This window comes from Coregonus lavaretus (assembly GCF_964263955.1).
Source record: "Coregonus lavaretus genome assembly, contig: HAP1_SCAFFOLD_558, whole genome shotgun sequence".
In the NCBI taxonomy this organism is placed as follows: domain Eukaryota; kingdom Metazoa; phylum Chordata; class Actinopteri; order Salmoniformes; family Salmonidae; genus Coregonus; species Coregonus lavaretus.
In genome coordinates, this window is record NW_028157488.1 from 70,700 (window position 1) to 91,295 (window position 20,596).

The following is a 20,596-nucleotide window of genomic DNA, read 5'->3' on the forward strand; positions in this document are numbered from 1 at the left end:
CCACTACTACTAATCTAACTGTCTGTAGGTCCAACAGAACACATTAAAACACACCACCACTACTAATCTAACTGTCTGTAGGTCCAACAGAACACATTAAAACACACCACTACTACTAATCTAACTGTCTGTAGGTCCAACAGAACACATTAAAACACACCACTACTACTAATCTAACTGTCTGTAGGTCCAACAGAACACATTAAAACACACCACCACTACTAATCTAACTGTCTGTAGGTCCAACAGAACACATTAAAACACACCACTACTACTAATCTAACTGTCTGTAGGTCCAACAGAACACATTAAAACACACCACCACTACTAATCTAACTGTCTGTAGGTCCAACAGAACACATTAAAACACACCACTACTACTAATCTAACTGTCTGTAGGTCCAACAGAACACATTAAAACACACCACTACTAATCTAACTGTCTGTAGGTCCAACAGAGCACATTAAAACACACCACTACTACTAATCTAACTGTCTGTCGGTCCAACAGAACACATTAAAACACACCACTACTACTAATCTAACTGTCTGTAGGTCCAACAGAACACATTAAAACACACCACCACTACTAATCTAACTGTCTGTAGGTCCAACAGAACACATTAAAACACACCACTACTACTAATCTAACTGTCTGTAGGTCCAACAGAACACATTAAAACAAACCACTACTACTAATCTAATTGTAGGAATGATTCCAGAGGAAAACACATGATAAAACATTGCTATGACTCACCTTTGAATGTGTTGGTCATCTATCTGACACAGGGTCACTGAGGAGAAATAAACCCCAATCCCAGGATAGAGGGGTTCAGTGAATGTGGTGTGTTCTGTGTAATGGTGTGTCAGTGTACCAGAGGAGGACACACTATAGAAGGACAAAGTACCAGCTGGCCAGTCCAGATACACTCCAACGCTGTTAGAAACAGGACCAGGGATGGATCTGCCGACTCCACGATGGATAAATGTATATCCACCGTCCATGCAGAATAAACCCCAGGACATCCTATTGCCTCCAATCCAACTGTCATCCTCCTCTCCCTTCCTCTTCATTCCTTTGTACGCCACACCAATGTAAGGCCCGTCATCATCCCTCTCCACCTCCCAGTAATAACGAGATCCAGATAAGCCTTCTCTGCAGAGAACTTGGGGATAAAGGTCAAATCTGTCTGGATGGTCTTCATAATGCTGCTTCTCCTCCACCCATGTCACCTTCCTGTTCCCCTCAGACAGTATCAGGTGTGGGTTTGCTGTATTTGGGTCCAGGGTGAGATGACAGGCATCTGTAGACAAAAGGAGAGTTTAATCAAACCACATCTTCATATAAAAAGTTGTTTTGTAGGTAGAGAACAAGTATTGATTAGTTACTATGTTACTGTAGTTCTGAATATGCAGTTAATTAGGATTGAAGAGACTTACATTTCCTCAGCCCTGGTTTCAGCCTGAACTCTCCACCATGATCCACACTGTAGGAGAAACAGGTTATTGACTGACAAAGACCTAATAAAGCAGTCAACATTTAAACCATATTGTTGTGTTCTGGTGCACTATCCAAGTTCATTACTAGAGAAATACAGGTATTCTATCCTACATACTGCATACAGAACAGAGTACAATTCATTACTAGAGACATACAGGTATTCTATCCTACATACTGCATACAGAACAGAGTACAATTCATTACTAGAGACATACAGGTATTCTACCCTACGAACTGCATACATAACGGAGTACAATTCCAACAGGATATCAGAGATGCAGAAGAAGAGTATTCGTGTGGTGATGATGTATGCTGTGTTGGAGTGCTAAGCCTGCTGGGTAAACGTCCCCTGTATTCTACCATCATGTCCTCATGTTATTGAACCTACTACACTACATAGGACACAACCACTGCTCACACTATTAGGACATCTATTCTGACTTACTTCAGCTTCATCAGTTTATCTGTGGGATCCACCAGAGCAGCTGAAAGCAGTCTCCCTGCAGAGTCTCCTGGGTGATTGTAGCTCAGGTCCAGCTCTTTCAGGTGGGAGGGGTTTGACCTCAGAGCTGAAGACAGAACAGCACAGCCCTCCTCTGTGACCAGACAGCCAGACAGCCTACAGAGAGACACAACAGCTGTCTAGGTTGGTGGACTGGTGTCAATCATCTTGCAGGACACCCATATATTTGTCCATGACACAAACATTGTGATGAAACATCAGATGTTCAGAGTATTTGTTTTACTAAGCTCAGTACCGACCTGACTGAAACAGCTGTACATACCCCAGTGTGTGTAGTTTACAGTCTGGATCCTCCAGTCCAGCAGAGGGCAGTGTAACTCAGCTCAGTACCGACCTGACTGAAACAGCTGTACATACCCCAGTGTGTGTAGTTTACAGTCTGGATCCTCCAGTCCAGCAGAGGGCAGTGTAACTCAGCTCAGTACCGACCTGACTGAAACAGCTGTACTTACCCCAGTGTGTGTAGTTTACAGTCTGGATCCTCCAGTCCAGCAGAGGGCAGTGTAACTCAGCTCAGTACCGACCTGACTGAAACAGCTGTACTTACCCCAGTGTGTGTAGTTTACAGTCTGGATCCTCCAGTCCAGCAGAGGGCAGTGTAACTCAGCTCAGTACCGACCTGACTGAAACAGCTGTACTTACCCCAGTGTGTGTAGTTTACAGTCTGGATCCTCCAGTCCAGCAGAGGGCAGTGTAACTCAGCTCAGTACCGACCTGACTGAAACAGCTGTCCATACCCCAGTGTGTGTAGTTTACAGTCTGGATCCTCCAGTCCTGCAGAGGGCAGTGTAACTCAGCTCAGTACCGACCTGACTGAAACAGCTGTACTTACCCCAGTGTGTGTAGTTTACAGTCTGGATCCTCCAGTCCAGCAGACAGCAGTGTAACTCCTGAGTCCTGCAGGTCATTGTCTCTCAGCTCCAGTTGTTTCAGTTGTGAGTTGGGTGAACTCAGGACTGAGGCCAGATCTGAACAGCAACCCTCTGTCAGACCACACTGACCTAGACTAGAGGGCAGAAGAGCACATGATTAACAAATGTCTAAAATATCCACATAATAACTTTCTACAGTATGAGTTAACTCACACTAGTGTCTGTATGTTGCAGAGTGGACTGGTTAGTCCAACACAGAGCAGCTCCACTCCTCTGTCTCCCAGGTCATTGTAGCTGAGGTCCAGTTCTCTCAGGGGGGAGTTTGGTGTCTGCAGAGCTGAAGCCAGAGTCTCACAGGATTCATATGTGAGTTTACAGCCAGCTAGTCTGGAGAGAGGAGATATAGTGATATACTGTTAAATATGCAAAGCTTTAAGAATAATGAGATGCATTAAGACAATAACAGAAGGACACATGATTAACCAATGTTAAAAACATACTAACTCACTCAAGATATTTACCTTAGTTTTATATATGTTATGTATGTTTCTGGATATGTCCCAAAATGTTAAAATAATGTTAAAAACATACACATACTAACTATACTGAACAGAAATATAAACACAACATGTAAAGTGTTGGTTCCACGAGCTGTTGCTAGAGAATTTAATGTTAATTTCTCTACCATAAACCGCCTCCAACATCGTTTTAGAGAATTTGGCAGTACATCCAACCGGCCTCACAACTGCAGACCACATGTAACCACGCCAGTCCAGGACCTCCACATCCGGCTTCTTCACCTGCAGGATGGTCTGAGACAAGCCACCAGGACAGCTGATTTAAATGTGGGTTTTCACAAACAACTAATTTCTGCACAAACTGTCAGAAACCGTCTCAGGGAAGCTCATCTGCGTGCTCGTCATCCTCACCAGGGTCTTGACCTGACTGCAGTTCGGCGTCGTAACCAACTTCTGTGGGCAAATGCTCACCTTCGATGGTCACTGGCACACTGGAGACATGTGCTCTTCACGGATGAATCCCGGTTTCAACTGTACCAGGAAGATGGCAGAAAGCGTGTATGGCGTCGTGATGGCATTGTGTGGGCGAGCGGTTTGCTGATGTCAACGTTGTGAACAGAGTGCCCCATGGTGGCGGTGGGGTTATGGTAGGGCAGGCATAAGCTACGGACAATGAACACGATCGCATTTTATCGATGGGAATTTGAATGCACAGAGATACCGTGACGAGATCCTGAGGCCCATTGTCGTGCCATTCAACCGCCGCCATCACCTCATGTTTCAGCATGATAATGCACAGCCCCATATCACAAGGATCTGTACACAATTCCTGGAAGCTGAAAATGTCCCAGTTCTTCCATGGACTGCATACTCACCAGACATGCATGTTTGGGATGCTCTGGATCGACGTTTACGACAGCATCTTCCAGTTCCCGGCAGTTTCCAGCAACGTCGCACAGCCATTGAAGAGGAGTGGGACAACATTCCACAGGCCACAATCAACAGCCTGATCAACTCTATGAGAAGGAGATGTGTCGCGCTGCATGAGGCAAATGGTGGTCACACCAGATACGGACTGGTTTTCTGATACACACCCATACTTTTTTTTTTAAGGTATCTGTGACCAACAGATGCATATCTGAATTCCCATTTATGTGAAATCCATAGATTAGGGTTCTAATGAATTTATTTCAATTGACTGATTTCCTCATATGAACTGTAACTCAGTAAAACCTTTCAAATTGTTGCATGTTGCATTTATATTTTTGTTCAGTATACAGTACATACATAATATATAAACACTCACAGTGGATACTGAAGATATTTAACTCACACTAGTGTCTGTATGTTGCAGAGTGGACTGGTTAGTCCAACACAGAGCAGCTTCACTCCTCTGTCTCCCAGGTCATTGTAGCTGAGGTCCAGTTCTCTCAGGGGGGAGTTTGGTGTCTGCAGAGCTGAAGCCAGAGTCTCATAGGATTCATATGCGAGATCACAGCCAGCCAGTCTGGAGAGAGGAGATATGTTGATACACTGTTAAATATGCAAAGCTTTAATAACAATGAGATGCATTAATACAATAACAGAAGGACACATGATTAACCAATGTTAAAAACATACTAACTCACTCAAGATATTTACCTTAGTTTTATATATGTTATGTATGTTTCTGGATATGTCCCAAAATGTTAAAATAATGTTAAAAACATACACATACTAACTATACTGAACAGAAATATAAACCCAACATGTAAAGTGTAGGTCCCACGTTTCATGAGCTGAAATAAAAGATCCCAGATATGTTCCATACGCACAAAAGCTTATTTCTCTCAAATGTTGTGCATAAATTTGTTTAGATCCCTGTTAGTGAGCATTTCTCCTTTGTTAAGATAATCCATTTTGTTAAGATAATCCATTCACCTGACAGGTGTGGTATATCAAGAAGCTGATTAAACTGCATGATCATTACACAGGTGCACCTTGTGCTGGGGACAATAAAAGGCCACTCTGAAATGTACAGTTTTGTCACACAACACAATGCCACAGATGTGTCAAGTTTTGAGGGAGTGTGCAATTGGCATGATGACTGCAGGAATGTCCACCAGAGCTGTTGCTAGAGAATTTTATGTTAATTTCTCTTCCATAAACCGCCTCCAACATCGTTTTAGAGAATTTGGCAGTACATCCAACCGGCCTCACAACCGCAGATATAGTGATATACTGATAAATATGCAAAGCTTTAAGAATAATGAGATGCATTAAGACAATAACAGAAGGACACATGATTAACCAATGTTAAAAACATACTAACTCACTCAAGACATTTAACCTTAGTTTGATATATTTATCACATTTTATGTATGTTTCTGCATATTTACCAAGACGTTCAAATAATGTTTAAAACATACACATAATAACTCATACTGAATAAAGTTAACTCACACAAGTGTCTGTATGTTGCAGAGTGGACTGGTTAGTCCAACACAGAGCAGCTCCACTCCTCTGTCTCCCAGGTCATTGTAGCTGAGGTCCAGTTCTCTCAGGGGGGAGTTTGGTGTCTGCAGAGCTGAAGCCAGAGTCTCACAGGATTCATATGTGAGTTTACAGCCAGACAGTCTGGAGAGAGGAGATATGTTGATACACTGTTAAATATGCAAAGCTTTAAGAATAATGAGATGCATTAAGATAATAACAGAAGGACACATGATTAACCAATGTTAAAAACATACTAACTCACTCAAGATATTTAACCTTAGTTTGATATATTTATCACATTTTATGTATGTTTCTGCATATTTACCAAGATGTTCAAATAATGTTAAAAACATACACATACTAACTACATACATAATATATAAACACTCACAGTGGATACTGAAGATATTTAACTCACACTAGTGTCTGTATGATGCCGAGTGCACTGGTTAGTCCAACACAGAGCAGCTCCACTCCTCTGTCTCCCAGGTAATTGTAGCTGAGGTCCAGTTCTCTCAGGGGGGAGTTTGGTGTCTGCAGAGCTGAAGCCAGAGTCTCACAGGATTCATATGTGAGTTTACAGCAATCCAGTCTGGAGAGAGGAGATAATCTGTTAGATATACAAATCCTTCAGAATAATGATAATGTATACATCAACTCAATAGCAGAACTTACAGTGCTCTCTTGCAGGTTTTCACTACCGGCAGCAACCTCTGATAACCTTCCACTGATGTGGTGTATGTCTTCAGGTCAAACTCCTCCAGCACCTCCTCTGACATCAGTAACAGGTAGGCCAGGGCTGAACATTGGTGAGGTTCTAACTCTGTTTCTGAAAGAGTTCCTGATCGCAGGGAGGTTTGCATTTCTTCAACTAGAGAGTTGGCACCAAGTTCATTCAGACAGTGGAACAAGTTGATGATCCTTTCTGGTGAGGATTCCCTTTTGATCTTGTCTGAAAGGTACCTGACTGTTCTCTCGACTGTTTCCTCATTGCTCTGTGTTGTACTTCCTGTCTGTGTCAGAAGGCCTCGTAACAGATTCTGATTGGACTCCAGTGAGAGACCCAGAAGGAAGCGGAGGAACAGGTCCAGGTGTCCATTCTCACTCTTCAAGGCCTGGTCCACTGCTCTCCTGTTTAAGTCATACAACGGGTCTGACTTCATGTCTCTGTCCTGTTGTGTGATGACATTTTGGAGTAGGGTTGGAGTGGCTGCTTCATCAGAGTCATCTTCAGAGGAATCATCATCACTATCACTAGTGTCATCATCATCATCATCATCGTAGTCATCATAACCACTAGTGACTGCTTCGTGGGGGAAAACATTTTCCTTCTTGTCCAGACATGATTCTAAAGCATGCACTGCTGCTAGAAACTCCTGCATGCTCAGATGCACAAAGCTGTAGACCTTCTCTTGGTTCAGCCCAGATTCTTCTTTAAAGATCTCTGTACACAATGCTGAGTACTCTGATGCCTCTGTGACATCAAGGCCACACTCTCTCAGGTCCTCCTCATAGAAGATCAGGTTGCCCTTCTGCAGCTGTTGGAAAGCCAGCTCTGCCAGTTTCAGGATCATCTCTTTGTCTGACTGAGACAGTTCCTTTGGGTTTGTCTCTGTGGCTTTGTTGTACTTCTTGTTCTTCACAATGATTTGGATGTGCGTGAAGTGTATGAACATCTGGGTCAGAGTTTTGGGGACTTCATCCTTCTCTGCCTCTTTCAGCATCATCTCAAGGACAGTGGCTGATATCCAACAGAAGACTGGCATGTGGCACATGATGTGGAGGCTCCTTGATGTTTTTATGTGGGTGATGATTTCATTGGCCAGATTCTGATCTGTGATTTTCTTCCTGAAGTACTCCTCCTTCTGTGGATCATTGAACCCTCGTACCTCTGTCACCTGGTCAACACACTCAGGAGGGATCTGATTGGCTGCTGCAGGCCGTGAGGTTATCCAGAGGAGAGCAGAGGGAAGCAGATTCCCCTTGATGAGGTTTGTCAGCAGCACGTCCACTGAGGTTGGCTTCGTGACATCACAGCACCTCTCATTGTTTTTGAAGTCTAGAGGAAGTCGACACTCATCCAGACCATCAAAAATGAAAACAGTTTTGGTTTCACCATCTTCAATGCTGTCAATCTCTTTCAGCTCTGAGAAGTAGTGGGAAAGAAGTTGCATCAGACTGTATTGGTCCTTTTTCAGGTTCAGATCACGGAAAGGAAGAGGAAACATGAAATGAACGTCCTGATTTGCTTTTCCCTCTGCCCAGTCAAGGATGACCTTCTGCACAGAGACTGTTTTTCCAATGCCAGCGATTCCTTTTGTCAGCACAGTTCTGATAGTTTTGTCTTGTCCAGGTAAAGGCTTGAAGATGTCGTTGCATTTGATTGGTGTCTCTTGTGTGGTTTGTTTCTTGGATGCCATCTCTATCAGTCTCACCTCATGTTCATTATTGACCCCTCCACTTCCACCCTCTGTGATGTAGAGCTCTGTGTAGATGTCCTTTAACAGACTTTGGTTTCCATGGTGTCCAATTCCTTCAGATATGTGTTGATACTTGTGTTTCAGTTTAGCCTTAATGTCTTGTTGGACTGTCAGAAGAGGTTGACCTGTAGGAAAACAATGAGAGTTGGGACTCATAAGTTCATGTGTGTGTGTGTGTGTGTGTGTGTGTGTGTGTGTGTGTGTGTGTGTGTGTGTGTGTGTGTGTGTGTGTGTGTGTGTGTGTGTGTGTGTGTGTGTGTGTGTGTGTGTGTGTGTGTTAGAGGGGCCTTTGTCCCGTTCTTTGTAATATTGTATGAAACACAGTCTTACTTCTTCTGTCCAGAAGGTTGTGTGTGATCTTTAATGCATCCTCACTGTCCAAACTCTCCACTTCCTTATTGTCATCTGGTAATGGTTCCTGGCTGAAAGCAGATGGCTGATCACTCTTCATTGATAGCAGGCTGGGGGCAGGTGACTCTGCTCTGGGCTTCTGGACACTGAACAAAACAGGGAGGCAGATCACCTCATCAATATCTCATCAGTACCTCATCTACATCATTTCAACAACTGTATAGCTGAACTCATAGAAGTCCTAATGTTTCTTTATAAAGCTACAGTCTGCAATTGGTAAATCGGTTTGGGGACTTTTAAATTAATGATGTAGAACTACATTTGATGTAATTTGGGAAAACTTTTCCCTTTAGTTTTATATCTTTAAGAGAACTGTATATTTTACATGTAATCTCTTACCTCTTAGAACTGGTGTCTTGAGTCATTTTAGAGGCAGTGGTCCCCTCCTCTCTCTCCCCAGAGAGACTCATTTTAGAGGCAGTGGTCCCCTCCTCTCTCTCCCCAGAGAGACTCATTTTAGAGGCAGTGGTCCCCTCCTCTCTCTCCCCAGAGAGACTCATTTTAGAGGCAGTGGTCCCCTCCTCTCTCTCCCCAGAGAGACTCATTTTAGAGGCAGTGGTCCCCTCCTCTCTCTCCCCAGAGAGACTCATTTTAGATGTAAGTCACAGCTCACTCAGCTACAATAAGAAATAACAGAACAGTCAATATTTCTGAACATTGTTGAAGAACCATTAACAATGACAACACTTTTACTGTCTGTGGTCAAAGTTCAAACAGAGACTTCATGTTGCATTTAAACATGCACAGTTAATTTGATTTGATTTGACTTGGATCCCCATTAGCTGACGCCATAACAACAGCTAGTCTACCTCGGGTAAACACAACTAAAAATACGTTACAGCTTAGATTGACAGACATTATAAACATTTACCAAGTAGACATTACATACAGTTAAAATAGCTGACAGGTATTTATTCTATACCAAAGGAAGCCAGGCTATAATGTATCTTTCGTCTCTCTTTGCTTCATAATTGTCCTTTAATTCGCAAGAGGCTGAATGTATCTCACAGGAGAAAGCATCCGAGCGAGCTAAACAGCGCCCCTCTGTCTCTCTATGTGTAGGCCATCTATCTGATGCTGTCTGGTCCAAACGAGTATGACATTGTTGCCCGTAGCATTGAAGACAAGGGAAGCCTGCGAGCTATGGAGGACTAAAAGTGCCACAATTAAATAAATAAATACACCATTAAATAATTACTTAAATGTGTCATTAATTAATTAAAATTAGAATTAAATACATAAATGTGTTATTAAATGTGTCATTAATTAATTCAAATACCGATTCATTTTATGTAAAATACATATATAATAATTTCACTATTTACATTTACATTTCATGGTCCTGCGTTGGAGTGCTTCCTGAATTACTTAAAACTGTCAAACTGACCCATCAAAAGTTGGTAGGCGGAACCTAACGCCTGATTGGTTACCCTCTGCATCAAGCCAAGACAAATCAATTCCGGATAATGTCAGCAGGTCCTGCTTCTACATCCTCTGCTAAGTTTAAAATGTCTCTAACCAACTCCCTGGAAAGTTCACGGAGATCCTCCATTGTCTCTATCCAGGTTGGCCTACTCTACTTCAGACCAAAGCAATGGATCAGACTAGATTCGCGTTAGCCCCGCCCACTGACTTTGATGGGTCAGTTTGACAGTTTTAAGTAATTAATGAATCACTGCAATGCAGGATCATGAAATGTAAATGTAAATAGTGAAATAATTATATATGTATTTTACATAAAATGAATCGGTATTTGAATTAATTAATGATACATTTAATTACACATTTATGTATTTAATTCTAATTTTAATTAATTAATGACACATTTAAGTAATTATTTAATGGTGTATTTATTTATTTAATTGTGGCACTTTTAGTCCTCCATAGCGAGCATTTGGCCTTTGATTTAAAAGCTCTGTATGACAGAGTGATAGACCGTGTACTGTATGACAGAGTGATAGACCGTGTACTGTATGACAGAGTGATAGACCGTGTACTGTATGACAGAGTGATAGACCGTGTACTGTATGACAGAGTGATAGACCGTGTACTGTATGACAGAGTGATAGACCGTGTACTGTATGACAGAGTGATAGACCGTGTACTGTATGACAGAGTGATAGACCGTGTACTGTATGACAGAGTGATAGACCGTGTACTGTATGACAGAGTGATAGACCGTGTACTGTATGACAGAGTGATAGACCGTGTACTGTATGACAGAGTGATAGACCGTGTACTGTATGACAGAGTGATAGACCGTGTACTGTATGACAGAGTGATAGACCGTGTACTGTATGACAGAGTGATAGACCGTGTACTGTATGACAGAGTGATAGACCGTGTACTGTATGACAGAGTGATAGACCGTGTACTGTATGACAGAGTGATAGACCGTGTACTGTATGACAGAGTGATAGACCATTTTGTCAACATGAAAGAGAGGAGGATGTCATTGGCGTTTCTCTACAAGTAGGGTGAGTCAACATGTTTTTTATACTTGCACAAATACATAAATCAGGACCATGAACCATTCTTTGCAACTTGGGGTAACTCTCTGTGGTTCTAAATCAATAGTTGTTTAGCGGTCCGAAAATATCGGAAACATTAACTTGCTTGACCATGATGTAGGTCATGTAACTGTCTGTTACATAGAATATGCATTGTGGACTTAACCGGACAGAAGTTGCTCTCTGGTTTTGTGATAAAACAAAGGTGTGGTTGAATTTATTCTCCCACTGTGTCTTCTTATTGTCTCGACCTTTAGGCCTAAAGCCTATATCAGGGTCACAAGGCATATGAATTAACAGGTTATAGAGCAAAACAAATATTACAACACATAGATTGTATTGTATTTTTCTGTCTTCCCCAGTGATTTTACGCACACACCTCTACTGGTGTGACCTCATAATAGGCGTGGATGCAATTTGGACCCCCAAGCTTTAGGCTTCTGTAGGACTGAACCTGCCGAGTTGATGTATGAGCTTCGGAATGTTTTAATTATAGGCTATGCCCAGGCTTTTCTCCGTTTATTTTACAAGTTGTATCATGTTAAATATCAGCCACTATCGAGAGCCACCGTCAGTAAAACCCACATACTTTTATAACTGTCACTTTAGTGTTCGTTTTCTTCAATTTGTAGCTTACATTTAGCATCATTCCATTCTGTTTCCCTTTCTTTCCTCTGTCACGTCAGTTGTTCCTGAGGGTCGTTAGCATTAGGCTAACGTTGTGCAAGAATTTAGGACATGTAGCCTGTTTGAATCATTATGGAACTCAGACCACACGTAGCAGGTTAAACCTGTAGCCTGGTTCACGGTTCACGACGACTGAACCGGTTTCATACAGTTCCATGATTAGTGAGAATTAGGGTAAATGTATAGGACCCCCCTATTCAACCCCTATTGTACACTTTTTTTCCACCTTCCAATATTTTTGAATAGAAACTATGAGCAGTGCGTAGGAAAGGCGTAATTTCATAAGTTGGAATAGTGCCCTTAGTGAATACACCCATGCACTGCTTGACTTCACATGAGGTGCCAACAGTTTATCTCGTCCATTGCACCCGGGCTTGTATTCAGGTGTGCCGACAACGATGCGGAACATTACGCAACAGTGCGCTGGCCAAGTTATATGAAGCGTAGAGCACTGAGCAAAACGGACCACAGCCTTTCTGATCGGTGTCGCCAGAAAGCATTTTCAACTTGAACTTGGATTTATCCCAACATTTAAATAGTTTCTATGTCTATTGTTGCGCGTCATTTTTACTTGACTGACTTGTCGAAACAGACTATTTTCTTTAGTGACAGCTTTACATAATTCCGATGCACGTCTTTCTAACGCAGTTTCGACATACGGATAATAATCACGATAATGTGATGTCAATCGCCTTTACCATTAATACCCTACCTCATAACCCTGTAGCCTATAACATCACATCACATTGGATCATATTGATTAGGCTAAGCAATATGAATCAACACCAATGTACAGTAAAATTATCATTCTTGAAAGTTGAAATCAGTATTGTATTAACTTTACAATTCTGCAGATGTCTTACCCCTAAATCATCTGTCTCTCTATGATAGCCTAACTTCTCCAGAACACTTTTCTACATTAAATTGTAAAAGAAAGCTACAAACCTCAGATGTTTTTGTCTTCTACCTGTAAGGTCCATTTCTTCCTCTACTTCCTTATACTACCTATGTTGGGACATGAGATGGAGGGAGGGGAGAGGTAGAGGGAGGGAGGAGAGAGGGAGAGGTGGGGGGAGAGAGGGAGAGATGGAGGGGAGAGGTAGAGGGAGAGATGGTGACAGGGAGGGAGGGGAGAGGTAGAGGGAGGGAGGGAGGAGAGAGGGAGAGGTGGGGGTAGAGAGGGAGAGGTGGAGGGAGGGAGGGAAGGAGGGGGGGGGGGGAGGGAGGGAGGGTGGGGGGGTGGAGGGAGGGAGGGAGGGAGGGGTGGAGGGAGGGAGGGAGGGGGTAGAGAGGGAGAGGTGGAGGGAGGGAGGGAGGGAGGGGGGGGGGGGTGGAGGGAGGGAGGGAGGGGTGGTGGAGGGAGGGAGGGAGGGAGGGGGGGGTGGAGGGAGGGAGGGAGGGGGGGTGGAGGGAGGGAGGGAGGGAGGGGTGGAGGGAGGGAGGGAGGTGGGGGGGAGGTAGGGAGAGGTGGAGATTGAGCATAATGCAATATCAAAAGTAGTGCACTATATAGGGAAAAGGGTGTCATTTGAGAGTACGTACTCTATACACTGTGTAGTAACATAGGACCTTAGAGCTTATTGACATAGGATCTGCCTCTCTCTCTAACACACACACACACACACACACACACACACACACACACACACACAGACAGACACACACACACACACACACACACCTTAACAGAGGTGACTACACTGCATTTACAACTTGCGGTAACTCTCTGTTGTTCTAAATCAATAGTTGTTTAGTGATCGGAAACATTAACTTGCTTGACCATGATGTAGGTCATGTAACTGTCTGTTACATAGAATATGCATTGTGGACTTAACCGGACAGAAGTTGCTCTCTGGTTTTGTGATAAAACAAAGGTGTGGATGAATTTATTCTCCCACTGTGTCTTCTTATTGTCTCGACCTTTAGGCCTAAAGCCTATATCAGGGTCACAAGGCATATGAATTAACAGGTTATAGAGCAAAAAACATTATTACAACACATAGATTGTATTGTATTTTTCTGTCTTCCCCAGTGATTTTACGCACGCACCTCTACTGGTGTGACCTCATAATAGGCGTGGATGCAATTTGGACCCCCAAGCTTTAGGCTTCTGTAGGACTGAACCTGCCGAGTTGATGTATGAGCTTCGGAATGTTTTAATTATAGGCTATGCCCAGGCTTTTCTCTGTTTATTTTACAAGTTGTATTATGTTAAATATCAGCCACTATCGAGAGCCACCGTCAGTAAAACCCACATACATGTATAACTGTCACTTTAGTGTTCGTTTTCTTCCATTTGTAGCTTCCATTTAGCATCATTCCATTCTGTTTCCCTTTCTTTCCTCTGTCACGTCAGTTGTTCCTGAGGGTCGTTAGCATTAGGCTAACGTTGTGCAAGAATTTAGGACATGTAGCCTGTTTGAATCATTATGGAACTCAGACCACACGTAGCAGGTTAAACCTGTAGCCTGGTTCACGGTTCACGACGACTGAACCGGTTTCATACAGTTCCATGATTAGTGAGAATTAGGGTAAATGTATAGGACCCCCCTATTCAACCCCTATTGTACACTTTTTTCCACCTTCCAATATTTCATGGATTGAACTTGAAAATGACAACTTTCAGGATGAATCAAACCACTGTATTTTTTATTAATCAATATATTTAGTGTGTAAAGGTTCTCCAAACCAGTTTTTTTGTATGATTCATACATACTTTCCTAACCCTAAAATGCGCCTAAATAATCTACAAAATCTGAGTATTTTTAAATCTACCAAGCAAGTGGGAGTGTTTTTGTCACACCCTGGCTCTGGGACTCTATATGTTGAGCCAGGGTGTGTTCATTCTATGTGTTTATTTCTATGTTGGTAGTTCTGTTGTGTTTATTTCTAGGTTGGCCAGAGTGACTCCCAATCAGAGGCAACGAGTGTCAGCTGTCGTTGGTTGTCTCTGATTGGGAGCCATATTTAAACTGTCTGTTTTCCCTTTGTGTTTGTGGGTTCTTGTTCCGTGTTCGGTCATTGTTACCGTGGACTTCACGAGTCGTTTCTTGTTTTGTTTATTGTTGTCTATTATCACTAAAGATAATAAAGTTAACTATGTTATTTCATCACGCTGCGCCTTGGTCTATTCAATACGACGATCGTGACAGAAGAACCCACCAAGTAAGGACCAAGCAGCGTGTCCCGGGGCAGAACTTGGACTGGACATGGGAGGAAGCGCCGGGAAAGGAGATGGAGAGGTTGGCGATGGCCCAGGTGGGCAAATCATGGTCCTGGGAGGACATGCTCGGGGGCAAGGGACCTTGGGCTAGGATTAAGGCCCTGGCGAGAGAGGAGCAGCGGCGTCAGCAGTGTCAACGTCGGACAGGCGAGAGGCAACCCCTGAAAATTTTTAGGGGGGGGCACACGGCATGGGCGGCTGGGCAGCAGGAGGCTGCCACAGGGCGATTTGGAGAGGAGGCCACCGGGTTAGGGGGGCCAGAAGGCAGGTTGGCGGAGCCTGGATGGAGAGCGGAACCAACTTCCCGTACTCAGGCATGGCAGCATGGGACGGGGCAGGTTCCGCGGTATGCGGAGCGGCGTACTGTGCCACGAGTGGTCCGGCATAGTCCTGTACGTCCTGTGCGAGCACCCCGCACGTGTCGTGCGAAGGGGGGTATGCAGCCAGGACGGAGTGTGCCGGCTCAACGCTCGTGGTCTCCAATGCCTCTCCGCGGTCCCGGATATCCTGCTCCAGTGTCATGTGCTGTTATGCCAGTACGGGTACACAGCCCTGTACGTCCTGTCCGGATGCCTCACACAGAGTGTGTGAGGGTAGGCATTCAGCCAGGACGGGTTGTTGCCGCTCTTCACTCCAGGTCTCCTATCCGTCTCCACAGCCCAGTCCGGCCTGTCCCTGCTCCACGCACCAAGCCTACGGTGTGCGTCGCCAGCCCAGTCCGGCCTGTCCCTGCTCCACGCACCAAGCCTACGGTGTGCGTCGCCAGCCCAGTCCGGCCTGTCCCTGCTCCACGCACCAAGCCTACGGTGTGCGTCGCCAGCCCAGTCCGGCCTGTCCCTGCTCCACGCACCAAGCCTACGGTGTGCGTCGCCAGCCCAGTCCGGCCTGTCCCTGCTCCACGCACCAAGCCTACGGTGTGCGTCGCCAGCCCAGTCCGGCCTGTCCCTGCTCCACGCACCAAGCCTACGGTGTGCGTCGCCAGCCCAGTCCGGCCTGTCCCTGCTCTACGCACCAAGCCTACGGTGTGCGTCGCCAGCCCAGTCCGGCCTGTCCCTGCTCCACGCACCAAGCCTACGGTGTGCGTCGCCAGCCCAGTCCGGCCTTTCCCTGCTCCACGCACCAAGCCTACGGTGTGCGTCGCCAGCCCAGTCCGGCCTGTCCCTGCTCCACGCACCAAGCCTACGGTGTGCGTCGCCAGCCCAGTCCGGCATGTCCCTGCTCCACGCACCAAGCCTACGGTGTGCGTCGCCAGCCCAGTCCGGCCTGTCCCTCCTTCACGCACCAAGCCTACGGTGTGCGTCGCCAGCCCAGTCCGGCCTGTCCCTACTCCACGCACCAAGCCTACAGTGTGCGTCGCCAGCCCAGTCCGGCCTGTCCCTGCTCCACGCACCAAGCCTACGGTGTGCGTCGCCAGCCCAGTCCGGCCTGTCCCTGCTCCACGCACCAAGCCTACGGTGTGCGTCGCCAGCCCAGTCCGGCCTGTCCCTGCTTCACGCACCAAGCCTACGGTGTGCGTCGCCAGCCCAGTCCGGCCTGTCCCTGCTCCACGCACCAAGCCTACAGTGTGCGTCGCCAGCCCAGTCCGGCCTGTCCCTGCTCCACGCACCAAGCCTACGGTGTGCGTCGCCAGCCCAGTCCGGCCTGTCCCTGCTCCACGCACCAAGCCTACGGTGTGCGTCGCCAGCCCGGTCCGGCCTGTTCCTGCTACTCGCACCAAGCCAGGGGTGCGAGTCGTCAGCCTGGTAAGGCCCGTTCCTCCTCCACGCACCAAGCCAGGGGTGCGAGTCGTCAGCCTGGTAAGGCCCGTTCCTCCTCCACGCACCAAGCCAGGGTGCGCGTCGTCAGTCCAGCACAACCCGTACCTGGGTCACCGGTGCCTGGTAAGGTACCGGTCAACTGCTCCACTACGGAGCTGAAGCTAACCGCTCCTGCTACGTCCAGTTCAGCTCCAGCCAGCGGGGCTAGACTGGACCAGGGGCGCTATGGGGGGTTTATTGGAGGGTGGTGGGCAAGGCCGGAACCGGAACCGCCGCCGAGGAGGAATGCCCACCCAGCCCTCCCCTGTTTTGTTCTAGTGGAGGCGCGGTCGCAGTCCGTAGGTACTGGAGGCGCGGTCGCAGGTACTGTCACACCCTGGCTCTGGGACTCTATATGTTGAGCCAGGGTGTGTTCATTCTATGTGTTTATTTCTATGTTGGTAGTTCTGTTGTGTTTATTTCTAGGTTGGCCAGAGTGACTCCCAATCAGAGGAAACGAGTGTCAGCTGTCGTTGGTTGTCTCTGATTGGGAGCCATATTTAAACTGTCTGTTTTCCCTTTGTGTTTGTGGGTTCTTGTTCCGTGTTGGTCATTGTTACCGTGGACTTCACGAGTCGTTTCTTGTTTTGTTTATTGTTGTCTATTATCACTAAAGATAATAAAGTTAACTATGTTCGTTCATCACGCTGCGCCTTGGTCTATTCAATACGACGATCGTGACAGTTTTCAGCGGTTGAATTACATTTATTCAGCGCACGCAAGGGAACCACGCCTGCAAAACCCGTTATGCAACTTAATAAGGTCAAGTCTGAATATAAACTATGAGCAGTGCGTAGGAAAGGCGTCATTTCATAAGTTGGAATAGTGCCCTTAGTGAATACACCCATGCACTGCTTGACATCACATGAGGTGCCAACAGTTTATCTCGTCCGTTGCACCCGGGCTTGTATTCAGGTGTGCCGACAACGATGCGGAACATTACGCAACAGTGCGCTGGCCAAGTTATATGAAGCGTACAGCACTGAGCAAAACGGACCACATTCTTTCTGATCGGTTTCGCCAGAAAGCATTTTCAACTTGAACTTTGATTTATCCCAACATTTAATTAGTTTCTATGTCTATTGTTGCGCGTCATTTTTACTTGACTGACTTGTCGAAACAGACTATTTTCTTTAGTGACAGCTTTACATAATTCCGATGCACGTCGTCTAACGCAGTTTCGACATACGGATAATAATCACGATAATGTGATGTCAATCGCCTTTACCATTAATACCCTACCTCATAGCCCTGTAGCCTATAACATCACATCACATTGGATCATATTGATTAGGCTAAGCAATATGAATCAACACCAATGTACAGTAAAATTAGCATTCTTAAAAGTTAAAATCAGTATTGTATTAACTTTACATTTCTGTAGATGTCTTACCCCTAAATCATCTGTCTCTCTATGATAGCCTAACTTCTCCAGAACACTTTTCTACATTATATTGTAAAAGAAAGCTACAAACCTCCGATGTTTTTGTCTTCTACCTGTAAGGTCCATTTCTTCCTCTACTTCCTCATACTACCTATGTTGGGACATGAGGTGGAGGGAGGGGAGAGGTAGAGGGAGGGAGGGAGGAGAGAGGGAGAGGTGGGGGGAGAGAGGGAGAGGTGGAGTGAGGGTGAGGGTGGAGGGAGGGGGGGTGGAGGGAGGGAGGAGTGGTGGAGATTGAGCATAGTGCAATATCAAAAGTAGTGCACTATATAGGGAAAAGGGTGTCATTTGAGAGTACGTACTCTATACACTGTGTAGTAACATAGGACCTTAGAGCTTATTGACATAGGATCTGTCTCTCTCTCTAACACACACACACAGAGACACACACAACACACACACACACACACACACACACACACACACACACACACACACACACACACACACACACACACACACACACACACACACACAGACACACACAGACACACACACACAGACACACACACACACACACACACACACACACAGACACACACACACACACAGACACAGACACACACACACACACAGACACACACACACACACACATACACACACACACACACACATACACACACACACACACAAACACACACACCTTAACAGAGGTGACTACACTGCATTTACAACTTGTGGTAACTCTCTGTGGTTCTAAATCAATAGTTGTTTAGTGATCGGAAACATTAACCTGCTTGACCATGCTGTAGGTCATGTAACTGTCTGTTACATAGAATATGCATTGTGGACTTAACTGGACAGAAGTTGCTCTCTGGTTTTGTGATAAGACAAAGGTGTGGTTGAATTTATTCTCCCACTGTGTCTTCTTATTGTCTCGACCTTTAGGCCTACAGTCTATATCAGGGTCACAAGGCATATGAATTAACAGGTTATAGAGCAAAAACATTATTACAACACATAGATTGTATTGTATTTTTCTGTCTTCCCCAGTGATTTTACGCACGCACCTCTACTGGTGTGACCTCATAATAGGCGTGGATGCAATTTGGACCCCCAAGCTTTAGGCTTCTGTAGGACTGAACCTGCCGAGTTGATGTATGAGCTTCGGAATGTTTTAATTATAGGCTGTGCCCAGGCTTTTCTCCGTTTATTTTACAAGTTGTATCATGTTAAATATCAGCCACTATCGAGAACCACCGTCAGTAAAACCCACATACATTTATAACTGTCACGTCAGTGATCGTTTTCTTCAATTTGTAGCTTACATTTAGCATCATTCCATTCTGTTTCCCTTTCTTTCCTCTGTCACGTCAGTTGTTCCTGAGGGTCGTTAGCATTAGGCTAACGTTGTGCAAGAATTTAGGACATGTAGCCTGTTTGAATCATTATGGAACTCAGACCACACGTAGCAGGTTAAACCTGTAGCCTGGTTCACGGTTCACGACGACTGAACCGGTTTCATACAGTTCCATGATTAGTGAGAATTAGGGTAAATGTATAGGACCCCCCTATTCAACCCCTATTGTACACTTTTCTTCCATCTTCCAATATGTCTGAATAGAAACTATGAGCAGTGCGTAGGAAAGGCGTAATTTCATAAGTTGGAATAGTGCCCTTAGTGAATACACCCATGCACTGCTTGACTTCACATGAGGTGCCAACAGTTTATCTCGTCCGTTGCACCCGGGCTTGTATTCAGGTGTGCCGACAACGATGCGGAACATTACGCAACAGTGTGCTGGCCAAGTTATATGAAGCGTACAGCACTGAGCAAAACGGACCACAGCCTTTCTGATCGGTGTCGCCAGAAAGCATTTTCAACTTGAACTTTGACTGATCCCAACATTTAAATAGTTTCTATGTCTATTGTTGCACGTCATTTTTACTTGACTGACTTGTCGAAACAGACTATTTTCTTTAGTGACAGCTTTACATAATTCCGATGCACGTCTTTCTAACGCAGTTTCGACATACGGATAATAATCACGATAATGTGATGTCAATCGCCTTTACCATTAATACCCTACCTCATAGCCCTGTAGCCTATAACATCACATCACATTGGATCATATTGATTAGGCTAAGCAATATGAATCAACACCAATGTACAGTAAAATTAGCATTCTTGAAAGTTGAAATCAGTATTGTATTA

The 20,596-nt window shown here is 45.1% G+C and overlaps 1 protein-coding gene and 1 long non-coding RNA gene across 2 annotated transcripts; both read right to left on the reverse strand.

The window, feature by feature from the left end:
• Nucleotides 1-1,187: 1,187 nt before the first annotated feature.
• On the reverse strand, nucleotides 1,188-1,996 carry LOC311125373. The gene is made up of 3 exons (XR_014612873.1): nucleotides 1,947-1,996; nucleotides 1,441-1,487; nucleotides 1,188-1,304 (listed from the first exon to the last, which is right to left on the reverse strand). It is a non-coding gene; the product is annotated as an uncharacterized lncRNA (long non-coding RNA).
• Nucleotides 1,997-4,524: 2,528 nt separating this feature from the next.
• On the reverse strand, nucleotides 4,525-18,545 carry LOC311125365 (protein NLRC3-like). Its single transcript, XM_084199414.1, has 8 exons — nucleotides 18,472-18,545; nucleotides 12,923-12,982; nucleotides 9,120-9,397; nucleotides 8,700-8,866; nucleotides 6,565-8,494; nucleotides 6,308-6,481; nucleotides 5,857-6,030; nucleotides 4,525-4,921 (listed from the first exon to the last, which is right to left on the reverse strand). The coding sequence occupies exons 3-8, from the start codon at nucleotides 9,368-9,370 to the stop codon at nucleotides 4,744-4,746; spliced, it is 2,874 nt and encodes a 957-aa protein (XP_084055540.1). The 5' UTR covers nucleotides 9,371-9,397; nucleotides 12,923-12,982; nucleotides 18,472-18,545; the 3' UTR covers nucleotides 4,525-4,743.
• Between the last annotated feature and the right edge of the window lie 2,051 nt (nucleotides 18,546-20,596).